Source organism: Schistocerca serialis, chromosome 2 (assembly GCF_023864345.2).
Source record: "Schistocerca serialis cubense isolate TAMUIC-IGC-003099 chromosome 2, iqSchSeri2.2, whole genome shotgun sequence".
In the NCBI taxonomy this organism is placed as follows: Eukaryota; Metazoa; Arthropoda; class Insecta; order Orthoptera; family Acrididae; genus Schistocerca; species Schistocerca serialis.
In genome coordinates this window covers 827,348,636-827,371,432 of record NC_064639.1, presented here as the reverse complement: position 1 = coordinate 827,371,432, position 22,797 = coordinate 827,348,636, and the positions used below count along the sequence as shown (strand labels likewise).

Genomic DNA, 22,797 nt, shown 5'->3' with positions numbered 1-22,797 from the left:
ACCTTCAGGCACGCCACAGCAAGTTTTGTACAATATGGTCAATTGTGTAAAACCCACGGTCCGACTGCCTGTGCCTTGCCAGCTTAGAAGATGATGTTGCGAGAAGGCATGATCCGAACTTCCAGCAACCCATGGGAACCTGCGTTGAATTTACTACCCAAAAAAGGAGATGCCTGGTGTCTGTGTGGTGATTACAGAGCACTCAACTCGCGAACTGTCCCTGATCGCTAGCCAGTGCTACTATTAGGAGATTATAATCATGGCTGCACAGACCCATTAGATACAATGTTACAGATTGTGCAAAGGCATATACCTAAATTCTATACCTGCATCTATACTCCGCAAACCACTGTGAACTGCATGTTCCATTCACATATGGATCACAGGAGGAATAATTATTTGAAAGCCTCCATGCAAGCGGTAACTATTCTAATATTGTCCTCAGAATTCCTATGCGAGAAATTTTGTTAGTAGATTTTCTCAGGCTAGTTTACATCTATCTTCAAGAGACTGCCAGTTCAGTTTATACAGAATGTCTGTGACACTTTCCCACAGATCAAACAAACCTTTGATTATTCATACTACCCATCTCAGTGCACGTTCTACATCCCGTCAGTCCTATTTGGTGCTCGTCCTACACACTTCAGCAACAATCCAGAACCGGATCGCAAAGGTGATTTGTAAGCAATCTCCTTTGTAGACTGATTGCACTTCCCCAGTATTCTACCAACAAACCGAAGTCAACCAACTGATTTACCCATGACTGAGCATATGTTATCATTCCCTTTCATATTCCTACAAAATGTTACACCCGGTTGGCTGAGTCTAACAGTGACTCACTGGTATTATAGTCATAGGATACTATGTTTTTCTGTTTTGTGAAGTGCACAATTTTACATTTTTGAACATTTAAAGCAAGCTGTCAATCTTTACACCACTTCGAAACTGGCACCACTTAGAAAGCTTATTGAGATTTTTGCAGCTTCTTTCAAACAGTACTTCACTATAGATAACTGCATCATCTGCAAAAAGCCTGTGGTTACTATTAACACTGTCTGCAAGGTCATTAACAGAAACATAAACAGCAATGGTCCTAACACACTTCCCTGGAGCACATCCGAAGTTACTTCTACGTCTGACGATGACTTCACATCCAAGATAACATACTGCATCCTTACTACCAAAAAGCCCTCATTCCAGTCATTAATTTCACTTGATACCTCATATGATCATACTTCTGACAATAAGTGTAGGTGGGGTATTGAGTCAAACACTTTTCCGAAATATTGCCTTGATCCAAAGCTTTCAGTATCTCACAAGAGAAATGTGCGAGTTGGCATTCACATGACTGATTTTTTCGGAATCAATGCTGGTTGGCTTGGAGGAGGTCATTCTGTTCGAGAAAACTCATTACTTTTGAGCTCAGAATATAATCCAAGATTCTACAACAAATCGGTGTCAATGATACTGGATGATAGTTTTGCGGATCACTTCTACTGCCCTTCTTGTAGACATGTGTGATCCGTGTTTTCTTTGCAACTAATGAGTATGGTTTTTTGTTCGAGGGATCTATGATACATTATAGTTAACGAGGGGCTAACTCAGCCGCAAATTCAGTATGGAATCTGGAGATTTTATCAGTTTTGGTGTTTTCAGCTGTTTCTCACAACCATTGTTGTTGTTGTTGTTGTTGTTGTTGTTGTCGTCGTCTTCAGTCCTGAGACTGGTGTGATGCAGTTCCCATGCTACTCCGTCCTGTGCAAGCTACTTCACCTCCAAGTAACTACTGCAACCTACATCCTTCTGAATCAGCTTAGTATATTCATCTCTTAGTCTCCCTCTATGATCTTTACCCTCCACTCTGCCCTCCAATACTAAATTGGTGATCCCTTGATGCCTCAGAACATGCCCTAACAACCGATCCCTTCTTCTAGTCAAGTTGTGCCACAAATTCCTCTTCTCCCAAAAATCTGTTCATTACCTCCTCTTTAGTTGCGTGATTTACCCATATAATTTTCAGCATTCTTCTGTAACACCGCATTTCGAAAGCTTCTATTCTCTTCATGTCTAAAGTATTTATTGTCCATACTTTCAGAAGAGACTTCCTGACACTTAAACCTATACTTGATGTTAACAAATTTCTCTTCTTCCACAAAATTTTCCTTGCCATTGCCAGTCTACATTTTATATCGTCTCTACTTCGACCATCATCAGTTATTTTGCTTCCCAAATAGCAAAATTCATTCACTACTTTAAGTGTCTCATTTCCTAATCTAATTCCCTCAGCACCACCTGATTTAATTTGACTACACTCCATTATCCTCGTTTTTTCTGCTCTTCCAGATTCTTTGCTGTCTCCAACAGAAATGCAATGTCATCAGCAAACCTCAAAGTTTTTATTTCTCCTCCATGGATTGTAATTCCTATCCCAAATTTTTCTTTTGTTTCCTTTACTGCTTGCTCAATATACAGACTGAATAACATCGGGGATAGACAACCCTGTCTCAGTCCCTTCCCAACCACTAATTCCCTTTCATGTCCCTCGACTCTTATAACTGCCACCTGGTTTCTGTTCAAACTGTAAATAGCCTTTTGCTCCCTGTATTTTACCCCTGCCACCTTCAGGATTTGAAAGAGAGTATTCCAGTCAAAATTGTCAAAAGCTTTCTCTAAGTCTAAAAATGCCTGAAATGTAGGTTTGCCTTTCCTTAATCCATCTTCTAAGATAATTCATAGGGTCAGTGCTACCTCATGTGTTCCAATATTTCTACAGAATCCAAACTTATCTTCCCCAAGTCGACTTCGTGTTAGTATTTCGCAGCCACGAATTATTAAACTGATAGTTCCGTAATTTTCACACCTGTCAACACCTGTTTTCTTTGCGATTGGAAATATTATATTCTTCTTGAAGTCTGAGGATATTTCACCTGTCTCATACATCTTGCTCACCAGGTCATACAGGGCTGACTCTCCCAAGGCTATCAGTAGTTCTAATGGAATGTTGTCTACTCCCGGGGCCTTGTTTCAACATACATCTTTCACTTCTCTGTCAAATCCTTCATGCAGTATCATATCTCCCATTTCATCTTCATCTACATCCTCTTCCATTTCCATAATATTGCCCTCAAGTACATCGCCCTTATATAGACGCTCTATATACTCCTTCCACCTTTCTGCTTTCCCTTCTTTGCTTAGAACTGGTTTTCCATCTGAGCTTTTGATATTCGTACAAGCGGTTCTCTTTTCTCCAAAGGTCTCTCTTAATTTTCCTGTATGCAGTATCTATGTTACCCCTAGTGATATATGCCTCTACATCCTTACATTTGTCCTCTAGCCATCCCTGCTTAGCAATTTTGCACTTCCTGTCGATCTCATTTTTGAGACGTTTGCATTCCTTTTTGCCTGCTTCATTTGCTGCATTTTTATATTTTCTCCTTTCATCAATTAAATTCAATATCTCTTCTGTTACCCAAGGATTACTACTAGCCCTCATCTTTTTACCTCTTTGATCCTCTCCTGCCTTCACTATTTCATCTCTCAAAGCTACCCATTCTTCTTCTACTGCATTTCTTTCCCCCTGTTCTTGTCAATTATTCCTTAATGCTCTCTCTGAAACTCTCTACGACCTCTGGTTCTTTTGTTTTATCCAAGTCCCATCTCTTTAAATTCCCATGTTTTTGCAGTTTTAATCTATAGTTCATAACCAACATATGATTCTTAAACCACGTTTAGCTATGATTATGTTATTCTCTGTGCAAAATTCTAGCAGGCGGCTTTCTCTTTCATTCTTACCCCCACTCCCTAATCACCTACTACTTTTCCTTCTCTTCCTTTTTCTACAATTGAATTGCAGTCCCCCATGATTATTAAATTTTTGTCTCCCTTCACTATCTGAATAATTTCTTTTATCTCATCACAAATTTCTTCAATCTCTTCATCATCTGCAGAGCTAGTTGGCATATGAACTGGTACTGTGGTTTTAGGTGTGGGCTTCGTGTCTATCTTGGCTACAATAATGCATTCACTATGCTGTTTGTAGTAGCTTACTCGAGCTCCTATTTTTTTTATTCATTATTAAACCTACTCCTGCATTACCCCTATTTGCTTTTGTATTTATAACCCTGTATTCACCTGAACAGAAGTCGTGTTCCTCCTGCCACCGAACTTCACTAATTCCCCACTATATCTAACTTTAACCAAGCCATTCCCCTTTATAAATTTTCTAACCTACCTACCCGATTACGGGATCTCACTTTGCATGCTCTGATCCATAGAATGCCAGTTGTGTTTCTCCTGACAACGACGTCCTCCTGAGTAGTCCCCGCCCAGAGATCCGAATCGGGGACTATTTTACCTCCGGAATATTTTACTCAAGAGGACGACATCATTATTTAACCATACAGTAATGCTGTATGCCCTCGGGAAAAATTACAGCTTTAGTTTCCCCTTGCTTTTAGCCATTCGCAGTACCAGCACAGCAAGGCCATTTTGGTTTATGTTACAAGGTCAGATCAGTCAATCATCCACACTGTTGCCCCTGCAACTACTGAAGAGGCTGGTGCCCCTCTTCAGGAACCACATGTTTGTCTGGTCTCTTAACAGATACCCCTCCATTGTGGTTGCACCAATGGTACAGCTATCTGTGTTGCAGAGCACGCAAGCCTCTCCACCAATGGCAAGGTCCATGGTTCATGGGGGGAAACCATTGATACTAATACTTATTTCACTCATTTCTCCAGTGGTACAAGGATTCAATTGGGGCAATTCACTTGAGTTTTCCTTTGCAAAGGGACAATCTAAAACTGAGTTAAGAATTTCAGCTTTTTGTTTGCTACCCTAAATTTCAGTTCCTGCTTCATTCGCTACAGACTAGACACTTAACTTTGGTGCCTCCAACAGCCTTTCCATACGACCAGAATTTCTTTGTGTTCTGTGAAATATCACTTCACAATATTCTGCTATGGTAATCACTGAACCTTCATGCATTACTCTCTTGACAGATAAACACATTTCATACAGCATCTCTCTATCTATAGTCCTATGCTTTGTTTTACACGTAGCATGCCGTAATCCCTGTTTCTTTAGAAGTTTCTTCACAGTGACTGTATACCACAGAGGGTCTCTCTCATTATGAACTGTTCTACTGGATACATATCTTTCCAGTGCAAGGTCAATTATTCTTCTAAACTTGAGCCATAGTTCCTCTACAAGCTCCTGTCCTGTGCACAATGTTTCAAGTTCCTCATTGAGATTTGACACTACTGATTTTTACCAAGTTTTCTGAACATACATATCTTTCTGCTTGTCTTAGTTGTCCTTTATTCTTTGGTAATCATTGTTGCCACAACCACATCATGGTCACTGATACCATTCTCAATGTGGACATCCTAAAATACATCAGATCTGTTTGTTGCCATTAAATCCAACATACACTGAAGTGCCAAAGAAACTAGTACAGGTATGCGTATTCAAATACAGAGGTATGTAAACAGGTATAATACGGGGCTATGGTCGGTAATGCTTATATAAGGCAACAAGTGTATGGCACAGTTGTTAGATCAGTTACTGCTGCTACAATGGCATGTTATCACGATTTAAGCGAGTTTGAACATGGTGTTATAGTCGGCACTTGAGTGATGGGACACAGCATCTCAGAAGTACGCAGGAAGTGGGGATTTTCCTGTACCACTATTTCATGAGTGTACCGTGAATATCAGGAATCTGATAAAACGTCAAATCTCCAATTTCACTGCGGTCAGAAACGATCCTGCAAGAACGGGACCAACGAAGACTGAAGAGAATCGTTCAAGGTGACAGAAGTGCAACCTTCAATGCAGATTTCAATGCTGGGCCATCAACAAGTGTCGGCGTGTGAACCATTCAATGAAACATCATCGATATGGGCTTTCGGACTCAAAGGCCTACTCATCTACCGTTGATGACTGTACGACAGAAAGCTTTTCACCTCGTCTGGGCCCGTCAACACCGACATTGGACTGCTGGAAACATGTTACCTGGTCAGACAAGTCTCACTTCAAATTGCATTGAGTGGATGGGTGTGTACAGGTATGGAGACAGCCTCATGAATCCATGGACCCCCCCCCCCCCCCCAACATTGCTACAGAGTGGCACAAGGAACACTCTTAACAGTTTAAACATTTCCGCTGGCCACCAAACTCGCCAGACATGAACATTATTGAGCATGTCTAGAATGCCTTGCAACGTGCTGTTCAGAAGAGATCTCCACCCCCTCGTACTCTTACGGATTTATGGACAGCCCTGCAGGATTCATGGTGTCAATTCCTTCCAACACTACTTCAGACATTAGTTGAGTCCATGCCACATTGTGTTGCAGCACTTATGCATGCCTGCAGGGGCCTTACACAATATTAGGCAGGTGTAGCAGTTTATTATTTGGCTCTTTGGTGTATTTCCATTGTGAATGGTGTTCCAAACTATCTACTCTAGGTAGTTTTCAGAGAAGGCATTTAGTAATGTTTCACAGAATGTCTTATCACAGCCACCAATGACAAAACTGTGAATTTGGTTGTTGGACGATTAAAGTCTCCACCAATGATTACAGTATGACTGGGGAATTGAAGTTTTGTCTGAAGTTTTCGGTTACATCAGGAGATGAATCTGGTGGGTGATAGAAGGACAAATTATCATTTTATACCCATCCTTGATACTAACTTTTGCCCAAACAATCTCACATGCAGCTTTAATTTCTATCATGATGGATTTGTGTCTCTTGTCTGCTGCAACAAATACACCACCTCCATTTCCCATTCCTTTCAATATACAATTTTATCTTCCTCAGAACTCTCACTGCTATCAATTTCAGGTTTCAATCAGCTTTCTGTACCCAGTATTATGTGAGCTACACTGCTTTTCAGGAGCATTTCAAACTCTGGCACTTTGTTGCGAGTGCTTCAGCAGTTAACCAATAGGATTTTAATACTCCCACAAGTGGGAGGTATTTCTTTTTATCTTACACTTATACAACTGGGTTTCTTATAGCTATCGTTATCTGGATTGGATGGAGAGTCGCCTAATCTAAAAAAACAACCCTGTGTGCACTTCACATATAGTCACATATAGTCAGCTACCTGAGTAGCAGCCTCTGATGTGTATTGCACACGTGACCCATTTAGGGGGGGGGGGGGGGGGGCTACAATTATCAATACTATGGCCCAAGTCCAGGAAGTTGAAGCCTAGCTTGTCACAGAATTTCAAAGTCTCTGATTCAATCCATCCACTAGACTCAGAACCAAAGGGCCATGATCAATTCTGGGGACAATGCTGCAAATTGTGAGCTTCATTGAAACTCCATGTGTGTAAGACTGGTCTTCTGAACCGTATCTGCTAGTCACTGGAATGACCGAGTATGACCTCAGGGCCCAGACAACTGGCATAATTTGTTCCAGCCACACTCTGTAGGTGGTTGCATCCTGTTCCCTCAACAGCTGCTGGAATAGCCTCTTCAACATGTTGAATTAGGCCCCCAAGCATACACACTGAGTGCGCCTTGTGTGCTTTCCTGCCCCTTGCTGCAATTTTCTAAAGGGGTACCTTTTCATCCACCGTATGTTTAAACTTCCGAAAAATCATAGATACCTAACCTTTAGCATTTGCCTTCTCTTGACACTGGACAAAAAAGGTTTCCTCAAAACAGGTGAAGTGAGCCCCACTGGCTTGGTTTCAGTGAAAGACAGCATCTCAAACTTGTCAGTTGGGGGATCAGTACAACACCCTGAGTCCTTCTTGGTCCCCATCCACCCTGTACAGGGTGCCCAGATTTACCACTGAAATATCACTTGCAGTCAAGTGGATGAATAATGACAGATACCGTACTTTCTGCTAAGGAGACAGGATCCACAAGAGCAAATAATACTTGAGGTACCCTTGGTACCAGTACCACAGGTACATGACTCTCGGGAGTGCTTCCAACACAACAACACGCAGCAGCTGCCACTTGTTTGACAGTAGCCAGGGTGATTTCCAGCTTCTTACGAACGTCAACCAACACATTCCACGTTCAAGAACACATGGCAACTGAGGACATTCTGAAGACCGCAATTACTACACCATCTGGGTTGTATGTGAGTAAGTTTATGAGATTGGCCTACGTAATGATGCACAAACCTGGCAATGGTTTACCGACTTTGTCTTGCACACATTAACCTTTTGTTTTGCCTAATTGGACAACATGTTAGTATACTTTCTGTCCACAGATAAACATCATCAGCACTTGAAAGTAGTTTTTGAGTGTTTCAAGAAGTACAGCGCGGCGTTGAACAAGGTGAAATGAGTGTCTGGACAACCAGAAGTTGAATTCCTGGGTCATCGAATAGCTTCAGCAGGCTCATTACCATTCATTGTGAATGTTGAAGCCATATTGCAAATACCTAAACAGTCTACAATAACAGAGCTACGCAGTTACTTAGGAAAGCTCAATTTTTAATGCAGGCATTTACCATGCACTGAAGAACAGACTGGTTCCAAAGTTAAGAGCAGTTCTGCTGTGCATTGGACCGAGGGGACAAATGAGGCTTTTAAAGCAGCCAAAAAGAGGTACCGCAAGCAGCAGTGCCGACACGCCCCAAGCTCCACTGGCAGTAATGGTAGATGCCAGTCAGCCAGCCATTGGTGCAGACTTCCACCAATGGTTGGACAAGGCATGGCAGCTTCTGGCTAATTTTTCACACAAGCTATCACCTTCCCTGTAAAGATGGAGCACATAGGATTGGGAACTTTAAACCATATACCAAGCAATCAAGTACGTCTGACTGTAGGATGAGGTTGAGGTGAGAGGGTTCGTGATATACACCGAATGCTGGACCTTAGCAAATGCCATCGGGGAAAACAGCAACACTTGTTCCCCATGGCAGTAAATCCAATTGGAATTCATTAGCCAGTACAGTATGGGCATGCGCCAATATCAGGCATCATTTATGTGATGTGGACTGTCTCTCGAATGGCCAGTGTCCCACGGCCTGTGAACATGATGGTGCTTGTCAAGTCGCAACAAGAAGATCCCAAACTGCATACCTTATTGCACAATGACACTGCAGAACTTAAGTTATAGCTAGTTGAGAAGCCCAGCAAGAACATGACATTATATTGTGAGGCATTACATGGCAGATCGCAACCTTTCATCCCTGTTGCCTTTTGCTGTCTAGTGTTTGAGGCCTTACATAATCTTTGTCACCGTGGAGTCTGAACAATATTCAAGCAAGTATCTCGGCAGTTCGTGTGGCCATGGACAGGAAGAGACTGCCACGAGTGGATGAGAACTTGAAAGCATTGCCAACTTTGCAAAGTCACTTGGCAAGTTCATTCCCTAATCAGATAGTTCTCAGATGCTTCTTCACACTTCACGCACATTCAGCTTGACATGGTAGGACTACTTCCTCTGTCAGATGGTCCACGTTATATACTCAAAATGATTGGTAGTATATATGATGGCCTGAGGCAGTAGCTACAGACAACATCTACACAGATGCACTAGCCACCACTTTCACATTGATCTGGCTGGCGAGGTTCAGCTGTCTGTTCTATATCACTACTGACAGAGGCCGAAAGTTCGATTCAGACTTGTTTGCACAGTTGGTGAAGTTCTGTGGCTACATCCATCACAAGACGACCACTTATCATCCGGCCAGCAACAGCATGGTGGAATGTTGGCTTTGGACACTGAAGGCTGCGCTAACGTGCCACGGGATGCCCTGGATATCTGCACTGCCCATAGTCCTGCTGGGCCTATGAGCTATGTACAAACCACATACAGAGTCCTCAGCAGCGGAATTGGTTTATGGTGAGACTTTGTGCCTGCCAGGAGAGTTATTTGATGCCAACCTACTGTCGAAAACAGATGAACAACCAGAGTTCCTTTGCAAGTTACGGGAACATGTAAACCACATAAAACCTACAAACCTTGACAGCTGTTTGCACATCATGTTATGTACAGAATGAGTCATGCCACCACTGCAAACACCCTATCGGGACCCCAACACAACCTGCGCAGAGACGCGCGCATTAGCAGACACACACACACACACACACACACACACACACACAATGGTTACCACAGTGAACGGAAAAGAGGCCACCGTGTCTCTTAGCAGAGTGAAGCCTGTTCACATTTTCAAGCACGCATCACCCACCATGTGGTCAAGAGCTACACACGAGGTAGATAAGACACCCTGTCTTCCAGCCCCATTGCCACAACAAGTCAATGCAGAGCCTATGTGAAACTCGATCCGCTACATACAACATGTCTACTTCCCGGCCTGTTTCAGAGAAGATGCTCTGTTTTCACCATGGGGGCTCCTGTAGGGACCACTACATATGTCGACTGCTGCGGTTGCACGTATTAGGTCCTTTCACGGCATCAAGAGATGCTGTTGTGGCGCAAGCTGAGTGACAGTGTGGTGACAAATGAATGGCGTCAACCGCCACTTGGAGCACTGTGTTAAGTTTATCACTCACTTCTTGGAGTTGTAACTCATTTGCTATTTGTTTATTCTGTTCTTTTCTTGCTGTATATTGACAAGTCACCTATAGCAATTGATTCTTTCCCTTCTGCTATTTTGTGTTAATAAGACTGCTCAAGCCTATTCTCAACACATTACTGAGCACTTGGGTAACACTGCATGATCTGATACTCCCATCAGTTCTATAGATGGAAACGTATTGTGAAAGAACAGCTTAGAAAGCACTTGAATTATGACAGAAGATTCTGTGTATTGAACAATTCGCTGGGTGAGTTTAAAAAAAATGTTAGAAGTTCTCTTATCAGAACATATGTAGATAAAGTGAATTTGTGTCATAGTAAGTGAGGAACATTCAAGGAGAGATGCTTGGACGCTGCTGTAAGAGCATGTAATTCCATAAACAGTGACATTCTGATGAAACTCGATCTTTTCCGACTGATATCCTTAAAACATGTAAATTGTTAAGGAGGAAAATGTCAGCATGGTGAAAAGAACAAAGACGGAATGACAGCACTGCTGTATTAATAGCAATGGTAATGGAAAGTTGAAAACTATGAGATATTTTATGAACAGGAAAACACTATCTTGCACTTCAACAGCAATTCGTGTATTACTGCATCTATTTGTATGAGGTTTCTTACAAGATTAAATGTCAAGATGGGCACAACATGAGGAAAGCTGCTCTCACTAACAGATGAGCTCAGCATACAAAACTACCCACATCTCTCATGAACATTGATGTCATATTCCTTCCTGCCATCTGTATCAGTCATCTGCAGCCTCAAAATCTGATCACAGATGATTCTGTGAAAGCAAAATAAGAATTTTTATGAGGCAGAAGTCATTCCTTGAGAGAAAGTAAAGAATGAAAATTAACTTTTTAAAGGCTACACACACTTGTTTCCTGATATAGTGCGATTCAGCACTTTGATTTTGCTGTAGTACATCATCAATTACAGTAGAAAAAGACTATCTTCTGAAGAAGAATGGAATGCCTTTCCTGATGATTCAGCAAGTCAGACATTTTACTATTTTCTTTCTTTCTTTCTTTCCTTTTTATGACAACTTCCTGACTCCTGCATCGTAAATGGAAATAAGTGAGGTAATGGGAAGTCCTGGTGATATGTGATAATTTAAGCAGTAAAGGTAACAAATCCTCCAACAGTAGAGGCACTTAGTTGTCCTTCTTATGTGGCTGTCCACAACTAAGTGCAAAAAGTTCTATGTTAAGCATATGATGCTCCTCGAATAAACAAGTCAGAATATGCTATGATGGTAGTCGCAGGGACGACGACGAAAATGAAGAAGATTCACCTGCAGAAACCTTGGTACAGCTGTGCAAGGATTTGATACCATCAGGTGTTATGTTTTGTACTTCAGTATGAGCAAGTCATTCTTACTAGCATCAACCAGCTAGAGCACACAAAGGAAGAAACAAAGATAGTAATTAATGATTTTTCCTTAATTTTTTTGTAGTCATGCTCACCCTGTACCATTACATGAATAATGTCTTTGCAGAATAAAATGTCTTCTTCTTTCCGGTTGCTTTTAAATGAAGCTACCAATTTGTGCTTATACAAGAGGCATCCAATAAGTAATGCAACAGAATTTTTTTCACCCTTGGCCAATTTCAGTTACAAATGTGGAATTTTCTGTGGGACTCGTGGAATATTCCTGCCTCAGTCCCTAAAGTTTCATGAAGTTCTGATAGGTGGCAGTGCAATACATAGTCTTCAAAATGGTCTGTAATGGACGTACATTCCAAGCAGAGAGTTGTTGCTGAGTTTCATTTGGCAGAAAATCAGAATATTGCAGATAATCATAGGCACTTGCAGAATGTCTATGGAGACCTGGCAGTGAACAGAAGCACGGTGAGTCATTGGGCGTTGTGCCTGTCATCATCACAACAAAGTTGTGCATAGCTGTCCAATCTCCCACATGCCAGCCGGCCGCACACAGCTGTGACTCCAGTAATGTTAAAGTATGTGGACACTCTCATTCGAGGTGATCAATGCATCACAATCAAATACCTCATCACACAACTAGATGTCTCTGTTGGTAGTGCTGACACACTCGTCCACCAGTTGGCTACTCTGAGGTGTGTGCCTGCTGGGTTCCTAATCGCCTAACAGAATTGTGCAGAACTGCTTGCATGTTATGGGGCTGATCTTGACAATGTTTGCCAAATATCATCTCAGGTGATGAAACAAAATGGCAATCCATGGAATGGTGCCACACTACCTCACTTATGAAGAAACAGTTCAAAGTTGCACACTCAGCTGGTAAAGTCACGGCGATGGTCTTCTGGGATCCCGAAGAAGTTATTGTGATTGATGTCCTCCCTCATGATGCAACGATCAACTCTGAAGTGAATTGTGCAACCCTCAAGAAAATGAAGAAGCGTATTCATCATGACAAAAATGCAAATGAACTTCTCCTTCTTTATGACAATGCAAGGTCTCACAAGTCTGTGCACCCAAGAGGAGTCACAAAACTTCATTGGACCCTACAGCCTCGATCTCACACCTTCTATCTGTTTGGCCCAATGAAGAATGCACTCCATGGGAAGCAGTAGGTGGATGATGGGGAGGTTATTGATGCAGCAAGATGTTGACTCCAATGTCAGACGAGTAAAGATTAGATTTACTTTCATTCCTATTGATCCGTAGTGAGATGGTCCTCCAGGATGTAGAGTATGTCAGAAAAATAACAATAAATGACAAATATTTACAACTGAAACAAATAAGCTAATGTACTTTCCACAGGTCCCAAGTGGAATGACTGTCACTTTTTTAAATAAACACTGTATGAAAGAATCATTTTACAAACCCTAATGCACTGAATTTAAAATAAAAAAGTTTTTTTTATTTGCAAGGTAATAAACATGTAATAGAACTACTACCATACTTATATACAATCAACACATCACTGCACTGGTGCAGAAGTTGTTTACACACACACACACACACACACACACACACACACACACACACACACAAATCAGTTGGTTCTACTGAGAAGTTCATCAATGGAGTAGAAGGAGTTGGCCACCAATAAATCCCCTAGGCTTCTCTTTAAACTGAATTTCATTGGTGGTTAAGCTTTTTAAGGCTGCTGGCAAGTTGTTGAAAATGTGTGTTCCTGAATAATGCACTCCTTTTCGTACAAGAGTAAGTGACTTTAAATCCTTGTGAAGATTATTCTTACTTCTAGTATTGATTCCATGAATTGAGTTGTTGGCTTGAAAAAGTGATATATTTTTAATGACAAATTTCATGAAGGAACAAATATATTGGGAACCAGTAGTTAGAATCCTTAGTTCCCTAAACAGATCTCTTCAGGATGTTCTTGAGTTCACACCACACATAACTCTAATTGCACATTTTTGTGCCCGGAAAACTTTAGCTTGGCTTGATGAATTACCCAAAAAATAATCCCATATGACATTATGGAATGAAAGTAAGCATAGTATGCCAGCATTTTCATTTTTATATCCCCTATGTCTGACACAATTCACATTGCAAATAGAGATTTGTTAAGTTGCTTCAGCAGTTCTGTGGTGTGCTCCTCCCAATCGAATTTATTATCAAGCTGTAATCCCAAGCATTTAACACTGTCCACTTCTACTATCTGCTTGTCATCGTATGTTAGGCATATACTTGTGGGATACCCCTTACAAGTTCTGAACTGCATATAGTGTGTTTTTTTTCAAAGTTCAGTGACAAGGAATTGGCTAGGAAACAGTGATTAATGTCCACAAATATTTTATTAGCCAATTTTTCTAAGACTACATTTGATTTGCTACTTATTGCAATGTTTGTATCATCGGCAAACAAAACGAACTTGACATCTGGTAATGTTACTGATGAAAGGTCATTGATATATATATATATATATATAAGAAAAAGTAAGGGCCCTAAAATGGAACATTGTGGGGACCCCACATGTAATTAGTTCCCAGATGGATGTTGCTTGACAGCGTAATACATGTCTCTTTCCTAACAACACCCTTTGTTTCCTGCCAGAGATATAAGATTTGAACCACTTTGCAGCATTTCCTGTTAAACCATAATATTCTAATTTACTTAAAAGGATACTGTGATTTACACAGTAAAATGCCTTTAACAGATCACAAAATATACCAGTTGCCTGCCATTTTTGTCTAATGAATTAAGCACATTTTCACTGTAAGTGTAGATAGCCTTCTCAATATCAGAACCTTTTAGAAATCCAAACTGCGACTTTGACAGTATGTTATTTGAGATAAGATGGTTATATAGCCAATTGTACATTACTTTTTCTAAAATTTTTGAGAATGCTGGCAAAAGTGAAATTGGACAGAAATTTGATGCTATTTCTTTATCTCCCTTCTTAAACAGTGGTTTAACTTCAGCATATTTCAACCATTCAGGAAATATTCCACTGATAAACGACTGGTTACACAGATAGCTTAATTTATTTTTTTTGTAATAATATGTTACTTAACTCAGAATCAAATTCTTTAATTAATTTTGTTGATATTTCATCATACCCACTAGATGTTTTTGATTTTAAAGATTTTATGATGGACATTATTGCTTCTGGGGTGGTGAGGGTCAAATTCATATTATGGAAGTTACTTGAAATGTCTGGTCTGAGGTATTCCGTAGCAGCATCTACAGAACCTGACAACACCATCTTTTCAGTAACAGTTATAAAATGTTTGTTAAAAAGTTCTGCAACACTATACACATCTGTCACCAATGTATCATTTACTCTTTATGCTATTTGTCCCTCTTCATTTGATGCAATAAAGATAGCTGACATTTCACACTGACTGAGTTAAAATTGGGTGGAGTTGAAATATCTGCTGATTGTTGAAAATTCTTAACCAATAGCTGTTTATGCTGATGTAATAAATTAGAATTATGTTTTCTGGTTTCTTTCTCAAACTGAAGGTTTGTCTCAGTCCTAACCTCTCTTAAAATTTGGTTTCTTTCTGTCCCCCCTACCCTAAAAAAGGGTCTTTCCTGAACCCTATAACCACTGGTATTTTATCAGTCATAACAGTGCCTCCCCCCTTTGACTTTCCTGCTATTTTCCCAGACAGTTTACCCTTCCCTTTCCTGTTGAGGTGAAGGCCATGCTTCGTATAATCCCACCTACTGAGAGAATCAACAGCAACTACACCAATGTGACCCTGCACCCGACAATAAGCAGCTGTTCCAACTTCAAATTAACTCTCTTGATGGAAGAGTTCAAATGAGGTCGGTCATGGCGCCCAAGAACAGATACAAACTCAACACTAGTATGCTTCGATACTGATGCAATCTTTGCCAGGTCACACTCTATACTGTACCCAGCAGGATCTCTGACAATACTATTACCTGGCCCACCCACTACAACCACAGTGTCTTCCTTAGTGAAATTTTTGCAAAGTGATCCTAAATCCTCTGTCATCTGCTCCAGACCAGCACTAGGTTTAAAAAAATTGGAGACCTGGTATTCTGATCCTAGTTCATCCTGCAAAAGTTGCCCAACACCTCTTCCATAGGAACTACCTAACAACAACACTTTCTTTTTCTGTACTGATTTCCCTACATTCTTACTTTTCAATTTGCTGCTGCAAGTTTGTTGTGCCCTTTCTACACTTACAACTGTTTGAGGCTCACCGGCTTCTAACTGAAGCAACAGGTCAAATCTATTTTCCACGTCCTAGGCCTGTTCTGCCTGTTGCCATTTCCCATCTATCTTTACCCTTCTCCCTCCTTAACCTGTCAAGATCTCCTCTGGCTTTGCCTAACTCAGCCTGAAGTGTGGCAATTTTCCCCTCCTGTTCTAGTATCTTCCTATCTCTACTACATATCCTACAAAACTACTGATGAGTCTCATTTACTTCCCCCATTCCCATACCACTACAGTCACCTATATGGAAAAAACTACAGCACCCGTCACACCAAAGCCCCGACCTAACAATTCTACGGCAACTCAAGCAGTTTTCACTCATGGTAAACGTAATAGTTTATTAAGAATAAGTCAGTTAAATTACAGATAAACAGGAAAATATGATTCCACAAATTTGGCCTATACACAACTGTGTGTAAACAAAAACAACAGTGCAAAGTTTCTGAAACAACTACTTAAACTTTACGATCCTTTCCGGAAATGTGAATTAAATAATGAAGAGGTATGCTACAGTTAAACTGCTGGAGAGAGCAAAGAACAGCTAAACGAAATTCTATAGATTTGCTGCGGCAAAACGTAAACAGAAAATACGACTGTATGATATTTTGAAATTTTCTGCCATATTACGTAAAGAAAAATGAAGCCTTTAATGGTACGCTTAGAAGGCACACTAATACACTTTTTTACCACATAATCACTACCAAACTATATGTTTTATAATCTAAAATGACTTAACTTTACGAGAACACCAAAACTCGCGCTAGTCCCCTGGCTGCAGGGCTGCCAATTCTCGGCGATAATCATGCGAGCATATAGGCCCTCCCAGTAAGGTGCTGCAAGGCTATGGCATTAAATGGAGATTATGCTGAGAAACAGAGTTTTGTAGTCAAAAGAGTGGGGAATAATATGCTTTACTGGAATCCGGGATAAAACCAATCTGCTTTCAGAAAAAAATTGCATCACTTATTGAATGGCCCAATAAATGTGCCTCAACAGTATTTTACGGTTTGCTACGAGCAGTTATTTTTATGCTAAGCCATATTTAATTTCCAGAATCTGATTCAGCTTGTAATGTGACAGAGTGGGACAGCACTTATTGAAATGGCCAATACCAGGCCTAGTGACTTTTTGATGCCATAGTCGCGTATGTTTCTTGCACATCCTGTAGATATGTTGTTTTGGCTATTTGTATTTTTCCTTCTATACAGGCTTTATTTTCAAATCTCTTTGATGTCAGCGTAACTCTCAATTTCTGATTCAATTTTGTTACTCGAATTAGTAGTTTACAGAACGTTCTAGAACTGTTGTCATGTCAATAATTCCAGAAGCCCACCTCAATGTTTTCTCACTCTAAATGGTCTATCTGGGATACAACAAACACAAAAAATGTTAACAATAAAACACTTGAAAGTAATTATTCTGAAACTAAAACATTAAATGAAACACTGTTGATAAATGATACACGAGCCATTTCATAGAGAGGTCATAATACATTTTAAATTGTAATTACAACAAAAAATTCATTTAATGTGAAGTAGCTGACAATGTGTGTAACTTTTTACAAGACATTGACTAATGACTGTGACTTAATTAACCTGTTGTTCACAATAATGTAAAAAAAACAAGCAATTCTTTTAAAACTATTTAAGATGGTGTGGGAGTGATAACATAAGACAGTTTCATCCCAGTCTTAGTTCAGTTTAGTGTCACTTCAGATGTGAATCAGTGCCTGTAATGTTTGTGAAGGATGATGTAATTTGTGGTTTTATTAATATAAAAGTGGCCAAACTTAAAAGTCTTGACAGTGTAATTTTTTACTGCACATTCCCATGTGCAAAAAATCCCTAATTACTAAAGTTATATTTGCAGCAAACCAAGAATAAGAATTATTACCCCAATGACAATGGACAGAAATTTAAGAAAGCAGAACTCAACTACAACAACTAGTAATATTGCGCAACATATTTAAAAAAAAGCAATTAATTTTTCACCTCGGGAAACCCCTAATGATGAGCACCACCGCCCCCTACAAAAAGTTGGGTCCTCAAAAATTACTCAAAAGATGGCGTTACTGTATATTTTATTTTCCCTGAAGTTTCCTCTATTGAACTGTTATCATTTTTGCCCTATTAATGATTTGTTGCTCTTTATTTTTCAGCAATCTGACACATTGACACTATTTTATGGTAAGCTACATACTGACTTATACCAAAGTAGTTTCAGTAACAGCACAAACAAATCCAAGTGCTTGATACAGAATACAGTATCAAGTGTAGTGTTTACCTGTTTTTAGTACAAAGAATGAAAATAACAGGCGATATTGCTGAGAAGAAAATCTACACTATACCTCCTTTTCTTTTTCTTCCCTCCTCTTCTTCTGCAGTAGGTCTCGATATCTTTTAAGACCCTCAGTTGCTAACTCTTGTTGTGTCACACCTGGAAATTCCTTCTGCAAATTACTCTTCTCTTCCTCAAACCAGTTCTCAAAGGAACCTAGCTTCTGCACACATTCACCATTCTGGAGGAAACAAAAAGAAAGACATTCCTTCCCAAAATTCTGCCTCTTAGAGCATATACAAAAAACATTGAATGACACAGAAATTAAATTAATGCTGCAAGATAATACTTACATACCCACCAGGCAATATTGATAATGACTATTTCATTTTTAATGAGTATCTAAGGCGTCATGAAAGGACAGATCAACAACAAGATTTTTTTAATACACCATTTACCTCTCACCACTGACAAACCACTGGATGATACTGAATAAACTGTTATTTTTATGCCCTGCCAGTTAACAAGACAATTTTTGAAATCGACAGAGTATGATAAGCTGTGAAATAAGAGTTAGGCATCCAGTTTACTTTAATAACGTCAGTAATGTTCTGAAAACAAGTGGTAATTGCTCAAGCTTTAAGTATCTCTAATTTAAAGCTGAGATCATATGACCCCCCCACCCCTCCAGGGCGATTCAGCTGCCCCTACTGTTGTCATATTAAGCAACCCGCAGTGTTATGTCTGGTCTTCATAAACCACGACAAGAGTTCCATATCCTCTTGTTTGCCAGCACAAACTATCAGTAATACAGAAAAAAATGAACAGAACCTTTTTGGAGGAAATTTAATGTAATTAAATTTTGTACTGGGATATGTTTTCACTGAGGGCCATGATTTTCAAGTTACTCAAGAAAAACATGCAAAAGCGACCTTTAAATGCACCCCCATCTCCACACTCATCCCTCACTGGTCAGTATTTCAAGTACATTGTTTGTGGCACTACCTCCTATGACCACATAAACATTTTCGAAACACAAACTATTCCTAATATCTGCCATTTTTTGGACTCTATTGACTGAGCTATTTCGCTAATATCATTAACTGAAACGTGTCCCTGTGAGTATTGAAAGAAAAATGACTTTTGTAAATGTTATGCTTAAACTAATTACGGTGACAATTCAATCCATCCAAGCCTAATCCTTACAAGCACAGTAGATTTGTAGTCAGATGGCCAGGCAAATACAACAATGTAACTGTTTATTTTATGCGGTGGCATAAACACCAGTCAATGAAGACCAAAAAATATCAAATGTTGGAAATAATTCACCAGCCGCAAATTTTTGTACAGTGAGGGAGTGCCATGTTCAACATACTAGAGATCCTGACTACTGAGCAATGAGCGAGGGAGAGGGGGTGTGTTTGAAGGCCATTTTTGTACATTTTTCTTGAATAACTCAAAAACTACGGCCTCTAGCAAAAACGTATCCTGGTACAAAGTTAACTATATTAAAGTTTCTACAAAAAGGTGCTTTTCATTTTTCTCTGTAGGACTAATAGTTCTCACATAGCAAGCAATATAATATGAAAATCTCATGCATGGTTGATAAAGGACAGATGTAACAATGTCAGTTGCATAAAACACTGTCAGTAGGGGGAGGGCAGCTGAATCACCCTGCATATGCCAAAAATGAGTGCTAATACTTCTTTGCACCAGTTTACAGTAGAGACAAGTACACAAAAAAGACATATAAGCAGACAACAGGTAATAATTTCACTGAATCTACTTTAATTTGCAATTAAATTACGGAAACATAAGCTCCAGATAGCACAGTGAAGCATGCCACATTCCAGAATGTGTTATGGAGAATTTCATGTCTGATTTTAGTTTGTGTCAGGAAATGTTGTCTGCATGCATTTTTGAGATATTCCTTCCTATCGCACTGCTGATTCCAGCCTACTTCCACATTGCCTGCGTAATGTGTATTTTCTTGAGTCTTGTGATAAGTACTGACCTATCATTAAGCAACAAATGAGCTAGGTGAAACAGCACATGCCTTTAACTTGCCATGGCACTGTGTTTAAACTTTCCAAAATTTTTAATGTGATTCCGTCCCCCCCCCCCCCCCCCCCCCCCAAATTTTAATTAGCAAACAATATCAATAGTATATTATGTGCAAATAATAGCAATGAAATCGTATAGTACAAGTATTATAATAAATGTGTGCAGTGGTATATAACTTATAAAACAGCAATAAGTAACACGGCTACTTAGTGTGATTTTAGCAGCAAAATGTTAAGGTAATGAAATATCCAACAAAATTTAATTTTCCCCCATCATATTCCACAACTAAACACAAAAAAACTAACACACCTTCTGAACCATGACACATACAGGTTGAGCATTAATAAAACTGATGAACTGCAGGGACAGATTCCTAACTGGAAATGGAGGGATAAAGGTCCTATGAACATGCGTCCAGAAAGCACTGATGATACGGTAGATGGCACTGATGACAAAGTTCCTCTGAATATGTGCCGTGGGTTCCATGTGTGTTACAGGCTATGTGACTGACACAGCACACTGCAAGCAGCAAAATGGTCTGGTATTCATGTCATGAACAAGCTGAGATGGTTACGGTATATTGATAATTTTTACTTATGGACCGTCTGACAGCAACTGAATAAAACACAATTTTAGTGCCATACGCGTTTCGTCTTTATTTTCTGCAAGGCATCATCAGTGGCCTGGAATATGTACATATGTTAGCTATTTAATTTCCATTTTTGTCACTGTGCCTATAGGTTATAAACAGTTCTGGTGGTTGGTATTTGCTATTAAGTAGTAATGTTTTGAACTGTACTTACAGGTTGCGTGGACAATTTCTTACATATTGCGCTCCTGTTGCATTTTTGGTGTTGTTCTTCTTCTTATGAACGCCAATTTGCCACAGCACTATGCACGGAACACTTGTTTTAATGCAATGTTTTGGTTTCTGTTGCCGACTGTCAAATGTTTTTGCCAAAGATTGAAAAAACACACACACACACACACACACACACACACACACACAGAGCGATGATGTGACTTACCAAATGAAAGTGCTGGCAGGTTGACAGACACACAAACAAACACAAACATACACACAAAATTCAAGCTTTCGCAACAAACTGTTGCCTCATCAGGAAAGAGGGAAGGAGAGGGAAAGACGAAAGGATTTGGGTTTTAAGGGAGAGGGTAAGGAGTCATTCCAATTCCGGGAGCGGAAAGACTTACCTTAGGGGGAAAAAAGGACAGGTGTACACTCGCACACACAAATGCATACACAAACAGACCACAGATACTTCAATAGTTACACTCATAAGTTTGGCAATAACATTCAATCTTTGGCAAAAACATTTGACAGTCGGCAACAGAAACCAAAACATTGCATTAAAACAAGCGTTCCGTGCATAGTGCTGTGGCAAATTGGCGTTCATAAGAAGAAGAACAACACCAAAAATGCAACAGGAGCGTAATATGTAAGAAATTGTCCACGCAACCTGTAAGTACAGTTCAAAACATTACTACTTAATAGCAAATACCAACCACCAGAACTGTTTATAACCTATAGGCACAGTGACAAAAATGTAAATTAAATAGCTAACATATGTACATATTCCAGGCCACTGATGATGCCTTGCAGAAAATAAAGGCGAAACACATATGGCACTAAAATTGTGTTTTATTCAGTTGCTGTCAGACCGTCCACAAGTAAAAATTATCAATATACTGTAATATTACACGCAACCGAGGAAGACAGTACTACAAAAGTTGAAGAAGCTGAGATGGTATTTGTGTATGGCCAATTAGATGCAAATGGGTTTTGGTGTAGCCGTGCTGCCTCTTGACTGCTTGTCCATACATAAACACCATCTAAGCTTGTGCCTGACATTCTACTGCTTACAGTACGTGCGCCAGTCACACAGCCTGTAACACATAAGGAACACACGGCACGTGGTCGGAAGAACTTTCATTCACTAGTGCCATATACCACGGCAACGATGCATTACCGAACACATGTTCATAGCACCTTCTTTCCTCCATTTCCAGTCAGGAATCCATCCCTGCAGTTCGTCATTTTTATTAATGTTCATCTGTAAAATGAAACTGGTATGAAATTCAAATACTCTACTTTTGTTGAGATGCATTTTTTCAACATACGATGATATTGCAAGATATCTTTTGTATGGTTTACAAGTTTTTGTATTTGCTGGTTGTTGTTTTTCTTTCAGGAAATTTCAACAACTTCAGGCGCCAAGTACAGATTTCTTTTAGGCTCCTGTTTGGATGGAATATAAATAGCTATTAATGAAAACTC

General features: G+C 39.8%; 1 protein-coding gene across 1 annotated transcript in view; it reads right to left on the bottom strand.

The window, feature by feature from the left end:
* LOC126458086 (WD repeat and HMG-box DNA-binding protein 1) overlaps window positions 1–22,797 on the bottom strand; it is a 219,437-nt gene that overhangs the window by 5,314 nt on the left and 191,326 nt on the right. The window contains exon 18 of the mRNA XM_050094903.1: window positions 18,508–18,678. Coding sequence (XP_049950860.1) covers window positions 18,508–18,678 — 171 coding nt within the window. The remainder of the gene's footprint in view (window positions 1–18,507; window positions 18,679–22,797) is intronic.